Below are 21,775 nucleotides of genomic sequence, written 5' to 3'. Positions count from 1 at the left end.
TTCTTTCCCAGGCCCTTGCTTTCCTGCATTTTCCCTGTCCCATCCTTTCAGTTTGAATGAACACCTCCTACTGCCATAGTCCAGGTTACCAGTGAGGACCTTAACCTGCCAGAGTGCATCAGCATAGACTCTCCAACATGGATGAGGTGTGGAGAGTCGGATGGGAGCTGAAGGGAAGGGATGAGGGGCCGAGCATCAGTGTGGGGCCCTGACGTGCGGCCTGTGGTGTTCGGGGAGAGAGAGCCATGCTGGCAGGGTCCCTCAGCTGGCGCACACTCCCCGGGGTCCCACAGACACTGCTGCAGCAGGGCTAGCATCTCTATTCATCGAGGCTGGCCACATTTCAGGAACCATTAATCCTCTTTGTATCTCTAAGTACTATGACCATGGACAAGGTTCTCTTCACAAGCATGCCATGGTACCAATAGATAACGACTCTGAAAGATTTTTCTTCTTTTGGATTAATATAGTGTTGATGCTCTGGGTTAATGTGCTGGAGACAGGGTGTTACTCTTTTAACTAGGACATTATTAACAGAGCAAACCCGCTTTTTCGTCTGATTTTATCCTGTGCCTGTTCCTTACTAGCTTTTTACTGAAGGACTTTTTTTATTCTGTATCGTCTGATGCAGAAAGTGTAGGCAGTTCGTGGTTTTGGGAGTCAGACAGACCTGGGTTTAAATCTTTCCTCCACTACTCACTGGCTCTGTGACCTTGAACAACATTCTTCATCTCTCTGAACCTGTTTTCTCAGCTATAAAAAGGAGACGATGTTCCCAGCTTTCTCTGGCTGATAGGATTTAATGAGATCACTTGCAGTGGCACTTTGAGCCTCTAGCCATTCTGACCTTTTTTCAGTTTGTTCCCCTAGGCCCTTTGGCTCCCCATTTGCTCTGCCTGGAATGCTGTTCCCTTCCCTGTCCCTTCCCTCCAGCTGCCTGGCACCTTATGGGCATGTACACCCCAGCATAGGAGCGCTCTGCATGTGGACAGTCCTGGGTTTTCTACCAACTGGGATTGTGGCCCTAGATGAGTCTTTCAGCCTCAGTCTCTGCCTGTGGAGTGGGGAACATGGAAACTCCCACAGGGTCTCCATGAGGACCACCCTGGTGTGTGGAGAGACCCCGCAAAACCTGTCTCGCGAATACTGTGCTCTGCTGATTGGCAGTGGCCTCCTTCTCTATTAGAGTTTTCACAGGCTTGGGCAGCTGTGGGTGAGGCCCTTCAGGTCCGCAGGACCCAGTGCAAGATCAGCATCCTGCCACCAGCCTGGCTCGCACCCCCTGGACTGTCCTTCCAAAGTCAGGCTGGGAACAAGGTCCCCCTGCTCTTCCCCAGTAAAGCTGAACATTAAAACTTGGGAAAGTTTGTTTTATTTTGCTATTTGCTTGCCCCTCTGGGCTTCCCTTTATTCCCCAGCTGGGAAGTCACCAGGAATAGACACGGTTACTTATTTCCTGAGTAACTGAGTTGTGCCGGGCACAGTGCTGGGCCCACATCTGGCCAGTTGGGGCACAGAGGAGACATGGGGACTGGAGAGGAAAACAGAGAGATAAGGGGTTTTGTTTGGAATGATAAAGATATTTTGGAAGTGGGTAGAGGCATGGTGGTGAATTTATTTATTTAGTTAGTTTAGTTTAGTTTAGTTTTCAGAGATGGAGTTTCTCGCTCTTGTTGCCCAGGCTGGAGTGCAATGGTGCGATCTCAGCTCACTGCAACCTCTGCCTCCCAAGTTCAAGTGATTCTCCAGTCTTAGCCTCCCGAGTAGCCGGGATTATAGGCACCCGTCACCACACTGAGCTAATTTTTGTATTTTTAGTAGAGACGGCGTTTCACCATGTTGGCCAGGCTGGTCTTAAACTCCTGACCTCAGATGATCTGCCCTCCCTGGCCTCCCAAAGTGCTGGGATTACAGGCGTGAGCCACCACGCCTGGCTGTGAATTTGTTAAATGCCACTGAAATACTCACTTTAAAATGGTTAAATTTATGTTATGTGAATTTCACCTCAGTAAATATTAAAAGGAGGAAATTGGTAAGATAGGAAGTAGTACATCAAATGTACATGTGTTGAGGACCTGGGGGGCATTTGGTTCCTGCAGGCAGTTAGACACAGAAGTGAGGCTCTGGGTGCCACCACTGACTCTGAGGGTCTCGGGCTAACATTATTTTCTTCATTGATGTCTAAAAGAGTAGACTACGTAGCTCAGGTTTACTGTAACTGCCTTTCTGTGCAGTGTTTGGAGGGATGTGATAACAGTGTTCTGGGTCAGGTGGCTAAATGTTGAGATGCCTAGGTTGTGTGATAGGTTGAATTACTATACTGGAAAAATGCTAAGAAACACATCAGCATTAACGCACAGAGTTTTCCTGATTCCTATCCTGGTCATTGTTTTGATTATGATTTAGATAAAGATGAAGAAACCTACTCACCAAATTTGCAAATTTTCCAAAGCTTGAATGGATAGTGAATGTGTCGAATGATGGTCAAAGACATTTGCGATATTGGGCTGCTTGGAATCCATTTTCCTTTCTTCGGTGTCAGTATCTGGATTTTCGTTCAGAAACCTTTTCTATTCATATAGCCCATGCGTTTCTGAGTGAGATGAACCCAATGCCAATTCTAATGTGTTCTCCATGTCACCGATGTTGATGTACATACACCATCCTCCTCTCTATCGTGGTTGCTTTAGATGACACAGCCCACCCAGAAGACAGAAGTTTGGGGACCTGGGAGAAATAATCCCTTGGGCTTCAGAGAGCACAGCTCTTTTTTTGTTTCATCCATTCACCTTTCCTGGTCTTGAGAGTGCCCTTCCATGGCACACTGGAAAGGGACATTTTGTCCTCCTGCTGCAGCCCTCAGCAGTGCAGCCGAGAGGAAAACCATGCTTAGCATGAACCTGACCTGAAGAAGGCAGAGCCAGGAGATGGAAATCACCAAATTTGTGGTGACCTCATCTAGCCACTTGATTTGTACAGCACCACTGGATGTTGAAGCTGTGAGAGCCAATAATTCCCTTGAGCTGATCAGACCACTTTGATTCTAGTTGTCTGTTACTTATAACCAGCAGTGTCCTGATTGTCACAGTGATAAGTCAATCTCCCACAGTCTCACCAGATATTGTTAAATTGTATGTTTGTTAATTTTTTTGTGTTGAAATTTGACAGGAAAAAGTACTGGGCTTTTTTGCTGTGTCCCAGAAAGCTCACTGTACACATAGTGTGTAGCAACATGAACGGAAAAGACGTTGGGAGTTTTCCTTTACATTAAGCTCAGTGTGATATGGAGTTGGAGACCTGATCTTAACCCTAGCCTTTTTACTTCCTACCTCTATGTCCTGGGCAGGTCAGTTGACTTTTCTGAGCCTGGCATGTATCGCCTGTCAAAGGGGGTGACACCTACCTTTCCAGTGTTGTGAGAATCAAAGGAGATACTGTTTGTAAGTCACTCAGCTTTCTGCGTTAGGCCATTCTTGCATTGCTGTAAAGAAATACCTGAGGCTGGGTAATTAATAAAGAAAAGAGGTTTAATTGGCTCACGGTTCTGCCAGCTGTACAGGAAGCACAGTGCTAGCATCTGTTTCTGGGAATACCTCAGGAAGCTTCCAATCATGGCAGAAGGCAAATGGGGAGCAGGTGTCTCACATGGCTGAAGCAGGAGCAAGAGAGAAGGAAGGGAGGTGTGACACACTTTTTTTTTTTTTGAGACGGAGTTTCGCTCTTGTTGCCCAGGCTGGAGTGCAATGGCGCTATCTCAGCTCACTGCAACCTCCACCTCCCAGGTTCAAGCGGTTCTCCTGCCTCGGCCTCCCAAGTAGCTGGGATTACAGGCATGTGCCACCACGCCTGGCTGATTTTGTATTTTTAGCGGAAATGGGGTTTCTCCAGGTTGGTCAGGCTGGTCTCAAATACCTGAACTCAGGTGATCCGACCATCTCGGCCTCCTAGAGTGCTGGGATTACAGGTGTGAGCCACCAAGCCTGGCCAGGTGTGACACACTTTTAAACAACCGGATCTTGCCTGACCTCACTCATCACCAAGGGGATAGCACTAAGCCATTCATGGGGGATCCGCCCTCATGATGCGAACACCCCCCAGGCCCCACCTCCAACACTGGGGAGGTGTTGACGTGAGATTCAGTGGGGACACAGATCCAAACCATATCACCAGCACAGCACTTGGCACAGAGCCGGTGCTGAAACAGCTTCACAGGGGCAAGTGGTGATGCATACCGTCAGCTTCAAGTAGGAAAAGCCTAACTCTGACTAACTTACTGACTGAGAAATGTGTAACAGGAGACCCAGGGTGGTGTAGCCTACATGGTCAGCTTCACCCATAAACTGCTAATTTTCTGACTCTTAGTTTTGCTGTCCTCTGACGGGAGGCACTGTCTGTGTCTCAGAATTCCCAGCAGTCGTCCTAAGTTTCACTCATCCCGACTGGACCACCTTAGGTTACTCATCAGTCCTGTGGCCAAGGCACTGGAATGCACTAGTTGGCCTGACCTCAGTCACATCCTGCCACCTGTGGATCTGGAGCTGTAGTCCACTTCCCTAGAAGTACATGGATTCCCCACGGGAAGTGGGAGCTGTCAGAGAGGGAGAAAAGGAATGGATGCTAAAGAGGCCACCAACAGGAATTGACTCAAATGGAACCATCCAAATGCAGTCTAAGATTGTTTCTCTGAAAGTATAATACGTATGAGAGAGGAGGCTTCCGACTCAGACTACATCTTAGACTTACATTTCATTCTGGAACATAGATCAGTTGAGGCTCTTTTCAAAGAGTGCAAGCAGGATTTGGGGAACATTAGAAATTATGCCATGTGAGGAAGAGTGGTGCTAATAAGAGAAGACTCAACAGCGTCATGATAACTAGAGGGTCGCGGTTCTTCTGTGTGACCACACGAGTGAAAGTGGTACCAGTAGCCACTGTCACTCATTGAGTGCTTGTTGCACTGCCCGGCATTGTACTCAGCTTTCCCCCTGCATTGTCTAATCCTTTAATATTCCTTTGAGGGAGGGACCAGATCTCCTAGATAGCTACTCCTACTGCCCTCGTTTGTTAGATGAGGAAACAGGAACCCGCAAGTAAAGTAATTCATCCTAAGGCGTAAAACTAGTGAGTGGAGAACCCAGGATTTAAACTCAGGTCTCCAGCTCAGGTTCCCTGACCTTACAACAATGATTCTCAACATGAGCTGCACATTAGAATCTCGCGGGGGAGCTTCTGTAAGATACTGATGCCTAAGGCCCACCCTAGACTAGTAATCAGGGTCTCTGTAGTATGGGGTGGGCTCAGGCAGAACGTGTAACAGTGGCTCAGGTATTGCCAGTGCACAGCCAGGGTTGAGGACTACTGGCCTAGAGTCGAGGGCCACAGCATGGCTGCCTTCCAGAGCCCAGTGGGAACTGCAGATATATGAAGGATAAAAGGACTATTAGGAAGAGGAGAGCAAGACCCAACCAAGGACATTCAGATTTTTAAAAAATCAATGTAGGCTGGGTGCGGTGGCTCAAGCCTATAATCCCAGCACTTTGAGAGGCCAAGGCAGGCAGATCACGAGGTCAGGAGGCAGAGTTGCAGTGACCGATTCATTGTATCCACCTGGTGACAGAGAAGATCCCATCTCAAAAAAAAAAAAAAAAAAGACCACTAGAGGCCTCCCTTCTGCACATCCATGCTCCTCGGACCTCTCACACATGGACCACCTGCAGGCTTGTAAAGAGCAGGTGTGGAGAAGGGTCTGAGAGATTCTGCATTTCCAACAAGCTCCCTGGCCATGTTGGTGCTGCTGGCGTGGAAGCCATCCTTTGAGTAGCAAGGCTATATAGTGCCATACTGCTGAAGACTGAGCAGGCAGAGATTAAGTCAGGAGTCGGTGATCAGTTCCCTGCGAAGGGAAGTCAGGAGGCATGCTTGTAAGCTGCCTGCTTGGGGGCATGGCCATCTCCTTGTCAGGAGGACTGAGCATCTCCAACACTGAGAAATGCTGAGTGCAGTGCCTTATCCAGCCTTCCCTCTGCACTCCACCTGGGAGTGGAACTCTAGGATCAGCACAAAGAGCAGAAGCATCTGTTAATGCCTCCTTGGCCCAAATGCACAATGTCTGCAGATCTGATGCAGAGAACCACCCCCGCCTTCAGTCTGAGCAGCCGCACTGGATCCTCAGGGCATAATGTTGTCCCTTAACCCTGGAATTCCCTCCCAACCTCGGATTTCTCAGCTTTTGGGTTGTCCTTGGATTTTTTTACTCTTCTACTCTGTTGCAGAGAATCGTAGCAATCCACACCATCAAGACCCTGTACAATCTTATTCAGGGGTCAGATCACTAGTAAGTAGCAGAATTAGAATTAAACTTCATGTCCCTTGATTTTTAAAAAAATTTCTGTTGTGCTATGCATTTTGTTTTCAAACTCTTCAGATATTCATTTAGTCGAATATGTTTTTGCAGATGTAAAAACCAACTACCCAGCAGCACCAAGGCATGGCTGGCTGCCTAGCCTTTGTGCAGATAGTGGTGCCACCTGACTGGACGGCCCTGCCTCTTCCCACACCCTGCCAGTGGAGTGATTACGGCAGTAGATTTCCTTGTCGATCCTGTTTACTCCAAGCACACTGTGGAATTCCCTCCTTGTCTGCCTTCACATGACTTCTATCCATCTAGGTTAAATGCTGTTCTGTACTTTGCAGCCATTTGAAGCTCTCTACCTTCCTTTCTACTTTAACACCCTCTCCCTGGCCTCAGGTTGGCTCCAGGGGATCCCATCCTGGTCTGCAGGCCCTGGGTCTAGGTAGGATGAGATTTACGTTTCATATACCATAGCATAATTTTAAAAATTGTTTTTTTACACATCACTTTAAATGGGACTTTGATGTTTTGCCTTTAACTGTTGATCAGGCATTTCTTCCATGAAGATTTTCTTGAATAATCCCATTCCTCTGAACACTTTTTCTGTTATCTTCTTATATACCAAAACACAGACCCTTCCCTCATACTGTCTCCTACATGGACAGTGTCACAGAGCTGCCTCTCACCCCTGGTTAACCCCTCCTCTTACAAATCACTGGGTACATTTGGTTAGCCCTGTAGTCTTCAAAAATTCCTGTGCGTGCCCTTTGCAGGAAACTATAGGCTAAAGCCCCTTGTATGTGTCTCCTCTGGGGCTCCCCTGCCAAGGTCCACCAAAGAGGTGGGTCATTCCCACCCAAACACTTGTCTTGGCCACTTGCAGTGAGAAATATCTCTGGGATGACACTCAGCACTCCCCCAAACACTGATGGCTGATGTTTAGTGTTCAGTGTGAATCACATTGTTAAAAAGCCTGTGTGGCTATTGCTAATTAGCACAGCTGTACACTTATCTGTTGCTTTACTCTTTGCAAAGTCTGTGTGTGTGTGTGTGTGTGTGTGTGTGTATGTATACATATATACACACAACTACATACAGCAGCAGCATACTCACACCCCAGTAGTGACTGAAATGATAGACTCAGCCACAGACCTGGAAGAGGCATGGTCTAGAATACTCGGCTATAAGCCTTGTACTCGCCATCATGGCAATAACAGAGAGTGACATAGAGGGATCTTTTCTCTACCTTCTCACAAATGCCAATACTTCTGGGAGGGTCTCACCTAAAGCCACTCTCACTAACACTCTAATTAGCAGTTCACACTGTAGCAAGGTTTAGATGGCAGCCAGCCAGCTGCGTTAAGAAATAGAACATGGAATAGATGTTCTAGAATGAGGTGTCTAGAAGGGGAAGGGTGGGGTGCCCTGGTGGATGAGGGAAGGGGCTTGAGCTAGGATATGAGGTGATGAGGCATGGCTTTTAGGACTGCCCCGGCTGCTTCCAGGAGGCTAGGCCAGGGGCGGGAGCAGTGGACTTGACTACTGTAGGCTAGAGGTGATGAGAGCAGAGGAGTCTGGAATGTGTCACATCCAGAATGAGCCAAGAAACAGCGCCTTCATTCATACTTCAAGCAGGCATCTGTCAGACCCATGGTTGGCCAAGCATTAAGCCATCAAGGTAAAGAACTGACTCTGAGCCCAAGCAGGTCCCAATCTAAGCTAGGGAGACAGGCATGTCAACAGATGATTGCAGTGGGAAATGCCACTGAAAAGTGTGTCTTGGTACAGCACACTGGAAAGGGAATTATTAGTTTTGCCTGGGAGAGGAATGACATCGTTCAGCAGAGATGACCTTGTTGTTGGGTCTCAAAGCATGAACAGGAGTTTCTTGGGTAGACAGGGAAGAATTAGCAGAGGAAAGAACATCTAGAACATCATGGGGGCTTGGAAACAGCATGGCGTTGTGGGAGAATTGTAGCACCTACAGGGTCAGTGCCAAGATTGTTTACTAGAGAGAGCCCGATCTCACAGGGGGTGTCTTGGATGTCATGCTGCAGGAAAAGGGAACCGTGCAAGTTCTCAGCTGAGAGCTGTAGAGGAGGGTTGTCCCTATAGCCACAGTCAGGGGATGGAGCAGCGGGGTGGCCAGGATGGGGGGTGTGTGAGGTGTGTCCTTGTGTTTGTCCACTCATAAGATAATAAAGACTGAATGAAAGCAGTGACAGTGAACAGAAAGGGAAGGAGTCAGGTGACAAGCAAGGAGACATCGTTCTCTGAATTTGGTTGCAGCCTAAGATAGGGATCCATGGGATAGAAAGCAGTGGTGAATGACAGGTAGCCCTCCAGGAGCTGCATAGCTAGTGGTGTTCACTACTTCAAGAACTGCAGGAATCAGGGGTATCATGCGAGAACCAAGAGACGAGGACATGTAACAGGAGAGTTCTGGAAGGAGAATGACTGGCAGAGGGAAAGAGGAAATACGAGTGGGATCAGATCACTGATGGAGCACAGTTCTGACCAGGGCCAAGCCTTCCTGAGTAGACGCTGCACAGACGCCATCAGATCTGAGTCTTAGACTCCAGCCCATCCTCAGACCTCACTCCCGCTCCAGCTGCTGTCTTGACTTCCCCACCCATTGTCTCCTCGATGTTTCAAACTTAGCAGGTCCAAGCCTGTGGTGGTGTCTCATTCTGCGCTGCCACTAGTGGAGATGGTGTTCCATGCTCCCTCAGCGAATGACCCACCCATCTCTCTGGGCCACTGCAGCAGCCTCCAGGCCTCCAGGCTGATGACCACTTCCACTCTTTCTTCCCAGTCGACACCACTACATGACAGCCAGCAGTCCTTCCAGAATGGATATCAGATGGGGCCCTTTCCCTGATTAAGCCCAGTGGCTCCCTACCAACTCTGGAATGGGCTCTGCGGCTTGAGGCCCAACCCTGCTGGCCCTCCCTGCATCTGTGCCTCGTGTGCTCCAACACCTTCCAACAGCGTTCATCTTGCTGCTTTACGCCGGGTGTAGTCTCATCCCAGACCTCTCCCAGTCTTGACTTACTTTTCTCGTTCACATCATTCAGACTTCTGCCCAGTGGCAGCCGGGGGTGGGGGAGGGATGAGCCTTCCCTAGCCAATCATTTAAAACAATACTCCTACCTTGTTGCTCCTTTTCACTTTATTTAGCCTGCTATGGTTTTGTATTTTTTCCCCCTCCATATCCAGGGTGTTAGCTCTGTGAAGGCAAGGACTTCACCTCTCTTGGTTCCTGCTGTGCTCAGTCTGTTTGCGTTCATTATTCATTGGATCCTAAGCCCCCCTGAAAGCTAGGTAGGAGTTTTTCCTCCCTGGACCAATGAAGAAGCACGTTCAGGGAAGGGGGAGTCATCATCCATGTCACAGTAGATGCTGGAACAAAGAACCCAGATGACTGGTGGGCATCTCTTCTGAGGGTACAGGGACCAGAGACCATGGGTGTGGGCAGAGGCATGCCTGGCCCTCGTGGAAAGTGCTGGGGGTACGTATGCCCAGCAGCAGCTGCTATTATCTCTTAGGTGGAAACGCGGTCATCTGGCGGTGGGAATTCAGGGGTAACAGGTAAAGGTTGAGATAGCTAAGAAGGGGAATGGGCAAAGACGCCAACCTAGGGTCTCAGGAATTACAAGTTGCATGGAAGGTTCAATTGAGCTGACTTTGCATTGACGGTAGTCAGGGCAGATCTCTGAATCTCTTCAGGGTCTGTGCACACTTGTTTTGGGTAAGTGAAGAACAAGACAGGAAAGAGGGGTCTCCCTCTCCAGATGACGGCACAGTAGGGCATAGCCAACTAGCCTCATAAGTTTGCCAAGAACCAGATGTGCAGCCACTTAACAAAATTAAAATTCTCATTCATTCATTCATTGGCTGTGTAGCTGACTGCATGTCCCGAGCTTTTAATTTTTTATATTGATTATTTGGACCTTTTAAAAAAGACTTGTGTTCATTTCTCACTTATTTGTGGTTTTTACTATTTTCACATCAGAAACTCTTTCTCCGAATCCTGAATATGTTAATTTTCTTCACTTCACTTAAAATGTAGCATTCCTGTGAATTTTGAGAAGCTTTGGATAATTAGGCTGTTGAGTTCCAAATCTCCCCAGATGACCAGCATTTGGCCATGTTGATAGCATCTTGGCATAGGGCTCCCCTGTCTTCAATCTGTTCCTCTCAGATTTCTAGGATTTACTTGCATCGTCAACCCTTGGCCCTTTTCCAACCTGCACTAATTTTGCTGGGAATCTCTCCCCTGCCCTGGGCAGCAGGATCCTGAGCTGCCCATTTTTCTACATGGAACCATGTGCTGGCATCTGCATGGCCTTTGGTTTGTTACTTTTCTTCCCAAGGGACAGCTGGGTAGAATAGAAGGCTTGACACTGCGTGGAAAGCCACCAGGCCTGTCCTCGGATCCTGTTGTTTTGCTTGAAGTTTTGACACCCAGAGTAGGACCCTTTGCCTTGCTGAACCTCAGTTTCTTCATCTGTCAAAGGGGTGGTAATTCTTACCTTGAAATACTGCTTTCAGCTTGCCGGGAATTGACCTGTTGGAAAATCTCTGCTTCAGTGCCTGGCCTGAGAAGGGCTGTTGAACCTTGTGAGTGGACATATCACTGTTTGATTGGAGTTTTGAATACATTGCTAGTGGGAGCAGAGCACAGTCAGTGACTGTTGGCTCCTGCATTCTCTCAAAGCATTTGGAGAAATGTTCTCACTTAATTAGAAAGGTTCCAGGTTACTGATTCTCACTCCCTCCCACCCATCTTGGCCCCACCCTCAGACTCCTCTGTGCTTTGGTCGGATTCTGTGCTACCCCCAGCTGGCTTCCACACGAGCCTCTCAGCTCTCCTTGAGCAGGGCCTGGCACAGAGTGGGAATAGTGGGAATCGGCAAACTTTCTTGATTGACTCTATAAATAACTAGGTCCTGATCACCTTTTTGGATATTCTCAAGTGGGATCATCTTGTCGGATTTTCTGTAGTGGTTCTGACCCCTATTTCCATTTACTCAACTTTATATTGAGGGCCTGCTCTCTGCCAGGCACTGTTATAGTCTCTGGGGATAGGTTAGTGAACAAAACAAGCTAAAGTCCCTGTCTGTGGAGTTTACATCCCCAAGGAGACCTCACACTTCCAATACTCTCAGATCTCTCTTCCAAATATATAGTATACTTGGCTGGTTTTTATGCATTTGAGTAGGAGATTTTTAGTTATTAAAACAGGTATTGAATATTTACTCTGTGCCAGGCACTGTTCTAAGCATTTTATATGCATTATCATTCGATTCCCACAAAACTGCAGAAAGGAGGTTCTGTCATTGTCATTTTACAGATAAGAAGCTAAAGAAACAGACCCAGAGGTCTTGACCCTTGCCTGTGGTTACACACCCGGAAGAGGTGGGTCCTGACCCTGCACAGGCGGTCTGACCACGGCATGCACACATTGCCGCTGCCCTGTGCTGCCGCTCTGTTCTTGGAATGCTCCTGAGGCCTTGGTTCTTTCTTCGCTATTAGACGTAAATCCTCAAGTGCTGTGACCTTCTGAGGCTCCTTGTCTCCCGTGGCGCCCAGCATAGCCTGTGCACACCGTAGGCCGTGAATGACTGCTCTTAACTCGGGAGGTGGGTAGGGGACGTCTTTCAGGGCTCCAGTCCAAAAGTTGCTCTCCCCAATGTCCACAGATTAGACTCTGTTGTCTTCACATCTGTGATTGCACACGCCTTAATGCACTGGTCCCACGCTGCTGTATAGTTATGGGGGTTCCCCTCAGACCTCTGGGCCCCATGTCCTCCTCCCACCCTGCACCTGGATTCTGGCTTTGGGGCAGGGGCTGCTGGGTGATCTCTTCTGCTCAGACACATTTTGTCATCTTCCCCTCCCCGGCCTCCTCACCATGCTTCCCTCACCCTCACCCTTGCTTTTGATCTCACAGATCCAGGCCCTTGGAGAAATCAGACAGTATGAAATACGAAAACTGCTCGGGAAGTAATTGAAGAAACACTGTGACTTTGGAAACCCATGGAGATAACACTCACACCTTCTTACTCACGTTATTTAATTTTTAATGGCAGATTTAATTAATGGAGGTCAGGCCTCCTGCTTTCAGATCTGCATGTGGGGCAGCTGGAGGAGGAGGAGGGGCAGCTATCTACAGGGCAGAGGAAAAGACTGCAAATTTGGGAAACTAAAGAGTCCGATGGGAAAGAAAATCACCCAGAAATAATAGTCCCTGGTCATTGGGTGCTAATTAATGTGTGAGAATTCAGTAGAGTGCACTTCAGAGAAGTTTCCCAATGTCTCTCAGTGGGCAGTAGGGCTCCTTTACAGGCACAGTCATGCTGCCTTCCCAGCTCTGTGCTGCAGGGTTCCAGGAGCTCTCGAGAACTGACGGCCTAGCCAGGGAGAGCTGGACGCCATCGTCCACACAGCTGCCACAATGTTCTTTTAAAAACACAAATCAGCTGGGCACAGTAGGTCATGCCTATAATCCCAACATTTTGCGAGGCCGAGGCAGGCAGATCACTTGAGCCTAGGAGTTTGAGACCAGCCTGGCCAGCATGGTGAAACCCCCTCTCTATAAAAAATACAAAAATTAGCTGGGCAGGGTGATGCATGCCTGTAGTCCTAGCTACTGGGGTGGCTCTGAGGTGGAGAGATAGCTTGAGCCTAGAGGTCGAGGTTACAGTGGGCTATGATCACACCACTGCACTCCAGCCAGGAGCAAGGCCCTGCCTCAGGAAAAAAAAAAAAAAAAATTCTTCCCTGCCCCTCCTTCACGGAAAAATGAAAGTCTTCTTCACCCTCATTGCCCATGAGGTGCAGTCCAAGCTTTTGAGCCTGCAGCTGGCATCCTCCACGTCCCCTCCTGGCCATTGCCCTGTGCCTCTGCAGCAGCAGTGGCATCTCTTGCCCCATGCACAGCCCTGTGGCAGCCCCAGGCTCCTTGCACTGCTGCCTGTGTTCAGGAGACCTTGCTCTCATTTGGCTCATTTCTGCTCATCCTTTAAAATTCATTAAAATGGATACACCCTTTGACCCAAGAATTTGACTTCTACAATGTTCCCTACAGATATACTTACACACAAAGTTCTAGATGCCAAGATGTTCCTCTTAGCTTTGTTTATAATAGTAGAAGATTAGAAACAACCTCTGTACAAGGATGGGGAGCTGCTTGAGTGATACTGAAGGGATTATACTACAGAGTATTCATTCCTACTACTAAGTGCTGGTCAGCTGGAGTGGGTGAGGTCTTTGAGGATCAATGGAAAGATGAGGTGTGGCACATCGTGTCTGCTGCAGTCCAGTGAGTGTCAGGAACAAGTGGGGCACGTGTGTGCTCACTCACACATGTGCCCATGCATGCACAGCACCTCGCCCAGACGAGGACGGGGTGCACAGAGGAGTAGGGATAGGGCTGAGTCCAGGCCGGCCAAGAGGCTCACTGTTCACCACACACCCTCCATGCTTTCCATTTTTGTTTTTTAAAACCATGTGTAAGTATTTTTCAAAAACATTGTTTAGTGTAAATAAAAAAAACTAAGCCTCAGTTCAGGTATTGGCTCCCAGGAATTCAGTCTGACCCATGGTTTCTACCAGGCTGTCCTTTCAGGTGCCCCACAGCACCTGGGATGACTGGCTGAGTGCCCCATTGTAATTATGATGCCACCATCTCAGAGCTCCATGAGGCCAGGGAGCAAGCCACACTTGTCTCAGAACCTTCTGGCACTTGGAGGGTTCTCAGTATGCACGTTGGTAGTGTCTAGTCCTTCTAGAAGCCCTGACCTGGTGATTGGTTGAGGAGTCCACAGAGTGTCCTGCCCTTCCCAGAAGAGGGAGTCTGGCTCCACTCCAGCAGCCTTGGAAAGGCCTGGTGGATGAGCAGCTTTGTGAACACAGGAAGCCGGCTTGGTATTCCCAAGTTGTGGACCAGAGACCTTCGAGTGCCAAGGGAGCTGCGGTTGTGAGGACATCCGTCCCTGTAGGTCTGCTCAGGCAGATTAGATGAGTGGGGCAGGCGGGTCAGGACAGGACAGGATGGGGAATTTCTCTGAGTCATTCTGAGAAACAATAGAGGAAGCTGCAGCAGGGTAATCACCGCCACTTCTTGGCCTGTGGGTACTTCCTGTGACAAATCGAGTTGACCACATGTTCAAACTGAGCTTGCAATCAAACCCAAGCACTATCCAAATTCACTGGGGCCAGGCTGTTTCTGGCAGTACGGCATCTTGAGCACAGGCTCTGAGTGTCTACTGAAGCCCACAGCAGGCCGGGCACATCTGGGCCAAGGATTCTCTCTCTGAGAAGGTCAGCAACAGGTGCCTGGGCCTGCAGGATGGTGACCTGACACTCAGGAGCCCTGTGGGCACAACCACAGGAAGAGGGGTTTGGCTCAAAGAGAAGGCCTGAGCCATGAGGTTGTTTTGTAGGAAAGGAAGTAGGCCAAGATGAATTGTGGGGGGCGGGGCTTAGGATGAGGTGCATTTTAGCTCTGGAAAATTCAGTGGCTGTGGTGGGCTGAGGTGGGTGCTATGTGCCAAGCTGTCTCTCCGCCAACTGCAGGCTGGGTGATACTCTGTGTTGCTGTTAAGAGAAGTGACTTACCCAAAGAACACCGTCAGCATATGCCAAAGCGCAAATCAAAATGTGGGTCTGTGATCCATGCCATATCCTGATGAGGCCTCATGAAGGGGAACTTCAGACGGAGCTAAGCAATCCCCACCCAGGCTGTGGCGGAAGGGCGTCTGCATGGAGTGGGAGGGAGGCCCGAAGTTGTTATGTCTCTGTCCCTACCGCCTCGCCCAGGACAGGCAGTGCTGGTGAATACTGGACTGGTCGAGGCAAAGACATAATTTCTTGTTTGAATGTGAGGTCTCTAGAGAGAACACTGGAGCCCCCTTGCTGGACATTTTGGCAGCAGCTGGCTGTGGTGGGAGGAGAACATGTATTTACTTCATGCCTGCTGTGTGCCTGGAGGGTTGGCATTTCCCAGCTGGCATTCCCGGTAGCCGGAGAGGGAGGCATCCGTTATCTCCTTGGCTCAGAAGCGAGGAGCAGCGAGGTGACTTGCCTAAGCTCACCAGGCAATGGAGGGTGAAAGGCCCAGAAGTGGCCCCCAGGCCTCCCTGACTCCCTCGGCCCAGCCCAGGGCAGAATGCCAGCACCTGGTGTTTCTTCCTCACACGTGAGCCAGGTGCTCTTCCCCAGGGGCTCACCTTCCACATTTGCCTCCCAGTCAGCACTTCTCTGAGGCCATGATGAAGCAGGGGAGTCCTTGGGGTAAGACTAGAGGGGTGCCTGGTTTCCATCTGGACCTGCCTTCCATGCCCTTTAGCCTTAGAGGTGGGGGGTCCATCCCTGCCTCAGTTACTTTCCCTGCAGAAGGCTGAGGGGGTCCATGGTGCACAGGAAGTGCTTTCCCTGGGTGGCTCTGGCCCTGCGCACCTCTCACTTCATGTCTGCTCAGCTTCAGCCGAGCTAGCTGTGTGCCCGGTGGGCGGAGAGAGCCAAGCTGAAGTCCTACAAATGTGCAAGGCAATGCAGCTCTAAAGTTCCTTCACTGCCATGCCAAAGCGTGTTTCAGGGACTGACTGATCTGTGCCCGCAGTAGGTACCTGAGGCCTGAAGCTCCCATTTGCTCATCTGTAGAACGGGGATAATCATGCTGCCCATATGAGCCTTTTTTTTTTTTTTTTTTTTTTTTTGGAGATGGAGTTTCACTCTTGTCGCCCAGGCTGAAGTGCAGTGGCACAATCTCGGCTCACTGTAACCTCCACCTCCCGGGTTCAAACAATTCTCATGCCTCAGTCTCCCAAGTAGCTGGGATTACAGGCACCCGCCACCACACCCAGCTAATTTTTTTGTTGTTGTTGTTGTTTTTTTAGTAGAGATGGGGTTTTGTCATGTGGGCCAGGCTGGTCTTGAACTCCTGACCTCAGGTGATCCACCCACCTCAGCCTCCCAAAGTGTCCGTGTGAGGCTTTGAGGAGTAGATGTGGTTGTGTCTGCAAAGGGTCTGACCTCAAGCCAGCTCCAGGTGACATCTGCTGCGCCTTCCTCACCCGCACTGGGGAGGTCTGACCACAGGCCCTGCCCCACCTCAGGTTGTTTCATTTCTGAAACTGCTTCCTCATGAGTCAGCCCAAGGCTGGCCTTCTCCTTGCTGCCTACATGTCCACGTGTGGGCTTCACCACACTCCCACCTGGAGCACGGCGGGAGGCTGCTAGCAGATGTGTTAGTGTCAGTCTTCCCTCAGAACATGCGAAGGTGCTGGAGCTTCACAGAGAAAGGAGAATGTGGGCCTGGGCCTTTGTGGCCTGGAGCAGCTAGCCTCTGAGGCACAGCAAAGTTCCATAACCTACCCAGAGCCACATGGTGGTGGCATCAGGGCTTAGACCCAGCTGTGTTTTGCTCCCAGGCCTGGGCCTTCCCTCCACAAACCTGGGTCTGTAGGTGCACACGTACCGGGGTGATCTCAGGACAAATTAAGTGTGTGCCTGTGGATGCTCCCCTCAACAATCTGGACAGATGGTTGCTGTTCCAATGAGTAGGGTGGTCAAGGTAGGCAGCAGAGTGTGTCCCAGACTGGGAATCCAGACACCTGAGTTGTAGTCCTGACACTGCCCCGTTGCTCTGTGACTTTGGACAAGTCATTTCACCTCTCTGGGAAGGAAAGTCCACCTATAAAATAGGGGTTGGACCAGATCAAGACTCAGCAATTTTTTTCTTTAAAGATAGTAAGTATTTTAAGCTTTGTAGGTCATGTAGTCTCTATCATAGCTCCTCAACTCTGCCATTGTAGCACAGAAGCAGCCACAGACAATATGTGAACAAATGAGTGTGACTGTGTGCCAGTAAAACCTTATTCACAAAAACAGGTGGCAGGCTGGATTTTGCCCGTGGATCGTGGTTTGCCAACCCCTGAGCTAGAGGATCTCATAACGCACTTGCAGACATTGCTATTCTAGCATTCTGTAGCAGCAGCCATGCGTGGTGGAGCTGGAACCCAAGGTGTGGATTAATCACCAGTCGGCTTTGATGCCGGTCAAGAAATTAGCATCTGTCAATTTCTAATGTGGTTGCATCCCATGAGGGAGCAGAGGGAAATTTCAATCTTTGGTAACCAATTCTGTTTTTCTCCTTGTAGAATGCTGAAATGTATAAACTGTCTTCACAGCAATTCCATGAGGCAGCCTCAAAGATGGAGAGCACAATAAAGTAAGAATTTGTTTATTATTCTTTGTAAACTTGGCCCACATTTGTAAAAATTCCCACATGTGGCTTGAAACCTGCCACCACCTTGCCTAATTTCAAGTTTCCCTAATAATACACACAACCATCTGTTCCTCAGCTCTCTCACCTGGATCTGAGGTAGCCGTTGGTCATCTGTAATTGGCCAAATTAGCACTCAGTTCTTATCTAGCTCCTTGGCAAATTGGAGTGGTGCTGGGGTAGACTTGTGGAGTTATTTTTGGGGCCCAGTGTCTGCTGAGCAGGGGCTCCCTTCCTTGTGTGGCTAGCTGAGGAGCTGGCCGTCAGGCCCCAGAAAGAGTTGGGGCAGGCGTTCTGCTGGCTTCTCTCCCCTCTGACTATGGAGGGGTTTTTAGGGGAAGGTGTCCCCTCTCAGTGCTTCCTGTGCCTGGTACGTGCAGTGCACCCTGTGCGCAGTCATGCTCGGGGTGGCCCACACTTCATGCCCAGAGGAACTGAGGCTCAGAGAGCTGCTGGCTTGCTCAGATCACACAGTCCTAAGTGCCAGCATTCTGTCCCCTGTCTGTGGTGCTCCTGTGCTGTCCATTGAGGACTCAGCTAGAACGTCACAGGAGCAGGGAGGTGCTCACAGTGTGCCCAGTACCAATGTGGCTCTGCTCAGTCAATAGTACAGTTCCCTGGAACGTCAGAAAGTGATTCCTGCAGGAAGGAATTGGGTCTTATGGGTTCTTTGTGTGAAGTTGGTCTCTATGGACCTGAGAGACCTTCATAAATTAGCCAAGGGGCTACCACCAACTCCACCCACTTCCTGGGAAAGCTGCTCCCTCCCGAGAGTGAATTGGGGGAAATCACCTGGCAGCCCTCAGGGCACAGAATTGTGAGCAGTGGGTCTGGCCTCATGAGAAAGAAGTGTCAGAGACAGGTTTGCATGATAGTTGTAAAAACAGCTGTGCAGAGAACTGTGAGGAGCTGGAAGGACAGTAGGGACAGATGAACAGTCAGCATAGACCCAAAGGCACAGAATAGGACAGGGAACAATGTAGGCTGGTTTTGGGGTCTTTTTTTAAGACAGGGTCTCACTGTGTGGACCAGCCTGGAGTGTAGTGGCAGAATCATGGCTCAATGCAGCCTTGACCTCCCGGGCTTAGGTGATCCTCCCACCTCAGCCTCCCAAGTAACTGAGACCACAGGCATGTGCCACGCCCGGCTAATTTTTGTATTTTTTGTAGAGATGGGGTTTCACCATGTTGCTCAGGCTTAGTGTAGGGGTTTTATTCTGGAACACTAAACACCTAAAGCTGATGGGGATACTACATATTGTGGCAGAGCCATTTAAGAATGGGCTTGGGAAAGAGAAAATAATTATCTTGAAATTTTGCTGAACGTGGTGGCTCACACCTGTGATCCCAGCACTTTAGGAGGCTGAGGTGGGCAGATCACCTGAGGTCAAGAGTTCGAGATCAGCCTGGCCAACATGGTGAAACCCCGTCTCTACTGAAAATACGAAAATTAGCCAGATGTGGTGGCACATGCCTGTAATCCCAGCTACTCGGGAGGCTGAGGTGGAAGAATCACTTGAACCTGGGAGGCGGAGGTTGTAGTGAGCTGAGATCATGCCACTGCACTCCAGCCTGGGCAACAGAGCGAGACTCCATCTCAAAAAAAAGAAGACCAATTATCCTGAAATTTCAAGTCCTGTAGCAATACTAGGAGCCTGGGAGGAAGAGAATCTTCCAATAGGCAGATAGAGACAAGGACAGAGGTAGAAGCACAGCCCTGCTGATGCTAGGACCCCACGGGGCCTGAGTGAGTGAGCACCAAGGCTGCCTGCATCCAGGAGTTGAAGGGTGCTGTACTGCCCTGCAGGATGTGAGCCACCCCACACACAGACACCCTGCCCCCACTGATGGCCAGCTCTCAACCTGTTTCTGAAGAGTTCCCCCCGGTATGTCCTGTTCATCTGGGGCTGAGAAATACTTGGAATCACAGAACATTGAGAAGGAGAGCTGTGGTGGCAGCCACATCAAAGAGGCTGCTGAGTGACAGCCACAGCATGGATGTGATCCCTGGAGGTGGGCCAGGCCACAGCTCCTGCCCATTTTCTTACCCAAGCAGCTTCTTGCAAGGCCAGCGGCCCCTCCCTTTCTACCTGGAGCCAGGACCCACCTGCCAAGGAGAAGATGCACTGGGGGAGAAGCCAGACAGCTTTCTGTTGGTAACCATAATGCCTGTCACCTGCCAAGTGGCCCACCATCATGAGGGCAGGGACTCCTGCCCCACCAGCCCCTTTGTGAATTTGGCTTTATTGTCATAGCCTGTCTCATCCTCATATCCCCTGAAAGTAAGGTGGGATGGATGTGAATGTATTTTTAATCTGAGTGAAGCCTAAGGGTTTTTTGTTTGTTTGTTTGTTTGTTTGTTTACAGCATCCCTTGATAATAATTACCACTATTTACTAAGCAATAAGTACTCTGCAAAGCATTTCAACTCCATTCTGTATTTACTCTTGTTAGTTTCATATACAAGTGAAGAACTGAGGCTGGAGAGGTCGAATAACTCCTTTTGTCCATGGTCACAGCTGGTTCTGTGGCAGGGCTGGGGTTGCTCTTCCTTTGTTTGTCTTTGCATCATTGCTGTCCCTTGCAGGCCCTGCCTGGACATAAGATGGCAGCAGGGTGAAGCTCTCAGAGCCTGCTCGGGTTTTGGACTCAGACCAGGGCTCAGACCTCAGCCCCACCCCTTAGCAAGTCACTTCACTTCTACAGGCCTCTGTTTCCTCACCTACAAAACAAACAGGATACACTCTTTAATCTTTAAGTGATAATTAAGCAAGATTCCACATAGAAAGTAGACCTAGGATGTCAACAACTGTTGTTGATATTAGTGTGACTATTTGCTATGGACTAAATGTTTTGTCTCTCCAGAACACATATGTTGAAACCTCACTCCCAATGTGACGATATTAGGAGGTGGGGCCTTTGCAAGGTGATTAGATCATGAGAGTGGAGGCTTTGTGGGTGGGATTCGTGCCCTTATAAAAGGGACTCCAGAGAGCTCCCTTTCCTCTTCTACCATGTTGAGGACACAGAAGACACCATCTATGAACCAGAAAGTGGGCCCTCACCAGACATCAGATCTGCCAGTGCCTTGATCTTAGACTTCTCAGCCTCCAGAACTGTGAGGAATAAACATCTATTGTTTATAAGCTGCCCAGTCTCTATAGTACTCTATTATAGCAGCCTGAATGGACTAAGATACTGTTAATAACGGCAATCATTTTAGTCACTTTTTCACCACACCTAGCTTGGTATAGAGTAGAACAGATTTTGATATATAAATTGAGTTTATAAAAACACTTTTCCTTTTCCCAAATACAGTAAACAGGAAGCAGTGTACAGTTAGAAATTATTTAACTTAAACATCAAGAGAAATCTTTGAGATATTTCTTGGATTAACAGATATTGTAAATTACATCATAAATGTCATAGAAATAAATGCCAACTGCTGATAGCAGTAATATTGAGGAGTTTTCTTCCAAGACCATGGAGTATCTTTTAACAACTTTGAGTAAACTGTTTGCTTACAGTCCATGTATTCATTCATTCATTTAATACACATGTATAGAGTGCCTGCTGTTTGCTAGACACCATGCTAGGCCCTGGTGACACAGTGATGAACAAGACAGCTGCAGTCCCTGCCAGCAAGGAGCTTATAACATTTGGGGAATGACAAACAGTGTTTTAAAATTAATTGCACAACAAGCAGTTACCCAATTAACTGATTATAGCAATGAGTGCCATGAAAGAAAGAGTCTGAATTAGAAAGAACATGTCACATGGTGGGAAAAAGCATTTTAAACAGATGGATTAGTATGTGCAAAGTCCCTGAGACAAGAAGCAATTTAACTTATTGAAGTAATTGAAAAAAGGCTGGTATGGCTAGAGAATAATGAATGAGAAGAGAGAAAAAGAGGAAGCTCCAAGAAGTGAGCATGAGCCAGACCATGCAGAACTTTGTAACATAGTAGGAATTTTAACTTGATCCTAAGGGCAGTGAAATTACCTTTTTCAAAGCTTTATTTATCTCCTAATGTATGCATGTAAGGCTATAAATTTCTCTATAAACACAGCTTTAGCTACAAGTTTTGATATATTGTATTTTTAGTATAAATCAGTTAAAATTTTTGCAGT

The 21,775-nt window shown here is 48.7% G+C and overlaps 1 protein-coding gene across 5 annotated transcripts in view; it reads left to right on the top strand.

Annotated features, from left to right (window-relative positions):
- PLXNA1 (plexin A1) overlaps positions 1 to 21,775 on the top strand; it is a 352,177-nt gene that overhangs the window by 206,438 nt on the left and 123,964 nt on the right. For all 5 annotated transcript variants that reach the window (XM_032149900.2, XM_058437373.1, XM_058437374.1 and 2 more), the window contains one exon: positions 17,521 to 17,591. In XM_032149900.2, the coding sequence (XP_032005791.1) occupies positions 17,521 to 17,591 (71 nt within the window). The remainder of the gene's footprint in view (positions 1 to 17,520; positions 17,592 to 21,775) is intronic.

This window comes from Hylobates moloch, unplaced genomic scaffold (assembly GCF_009828535.3).
Source record: "Hylobates moloch isolate HMO894 unplaced genomic scaffold, HMol_V3 SCAFFOLD_4, whole genome shotgun sequence".
Lineage (NCBI taxonomy): Eukaryota > Metazoa > Chordata > Mammalia > Primates > Hylobatidae > Hylobates > Hylobates moloch.
Note: the sequence above shows the minus strand (reverse complement) of the source record. Positions and strands in the feature narration are given on the sequence as shown.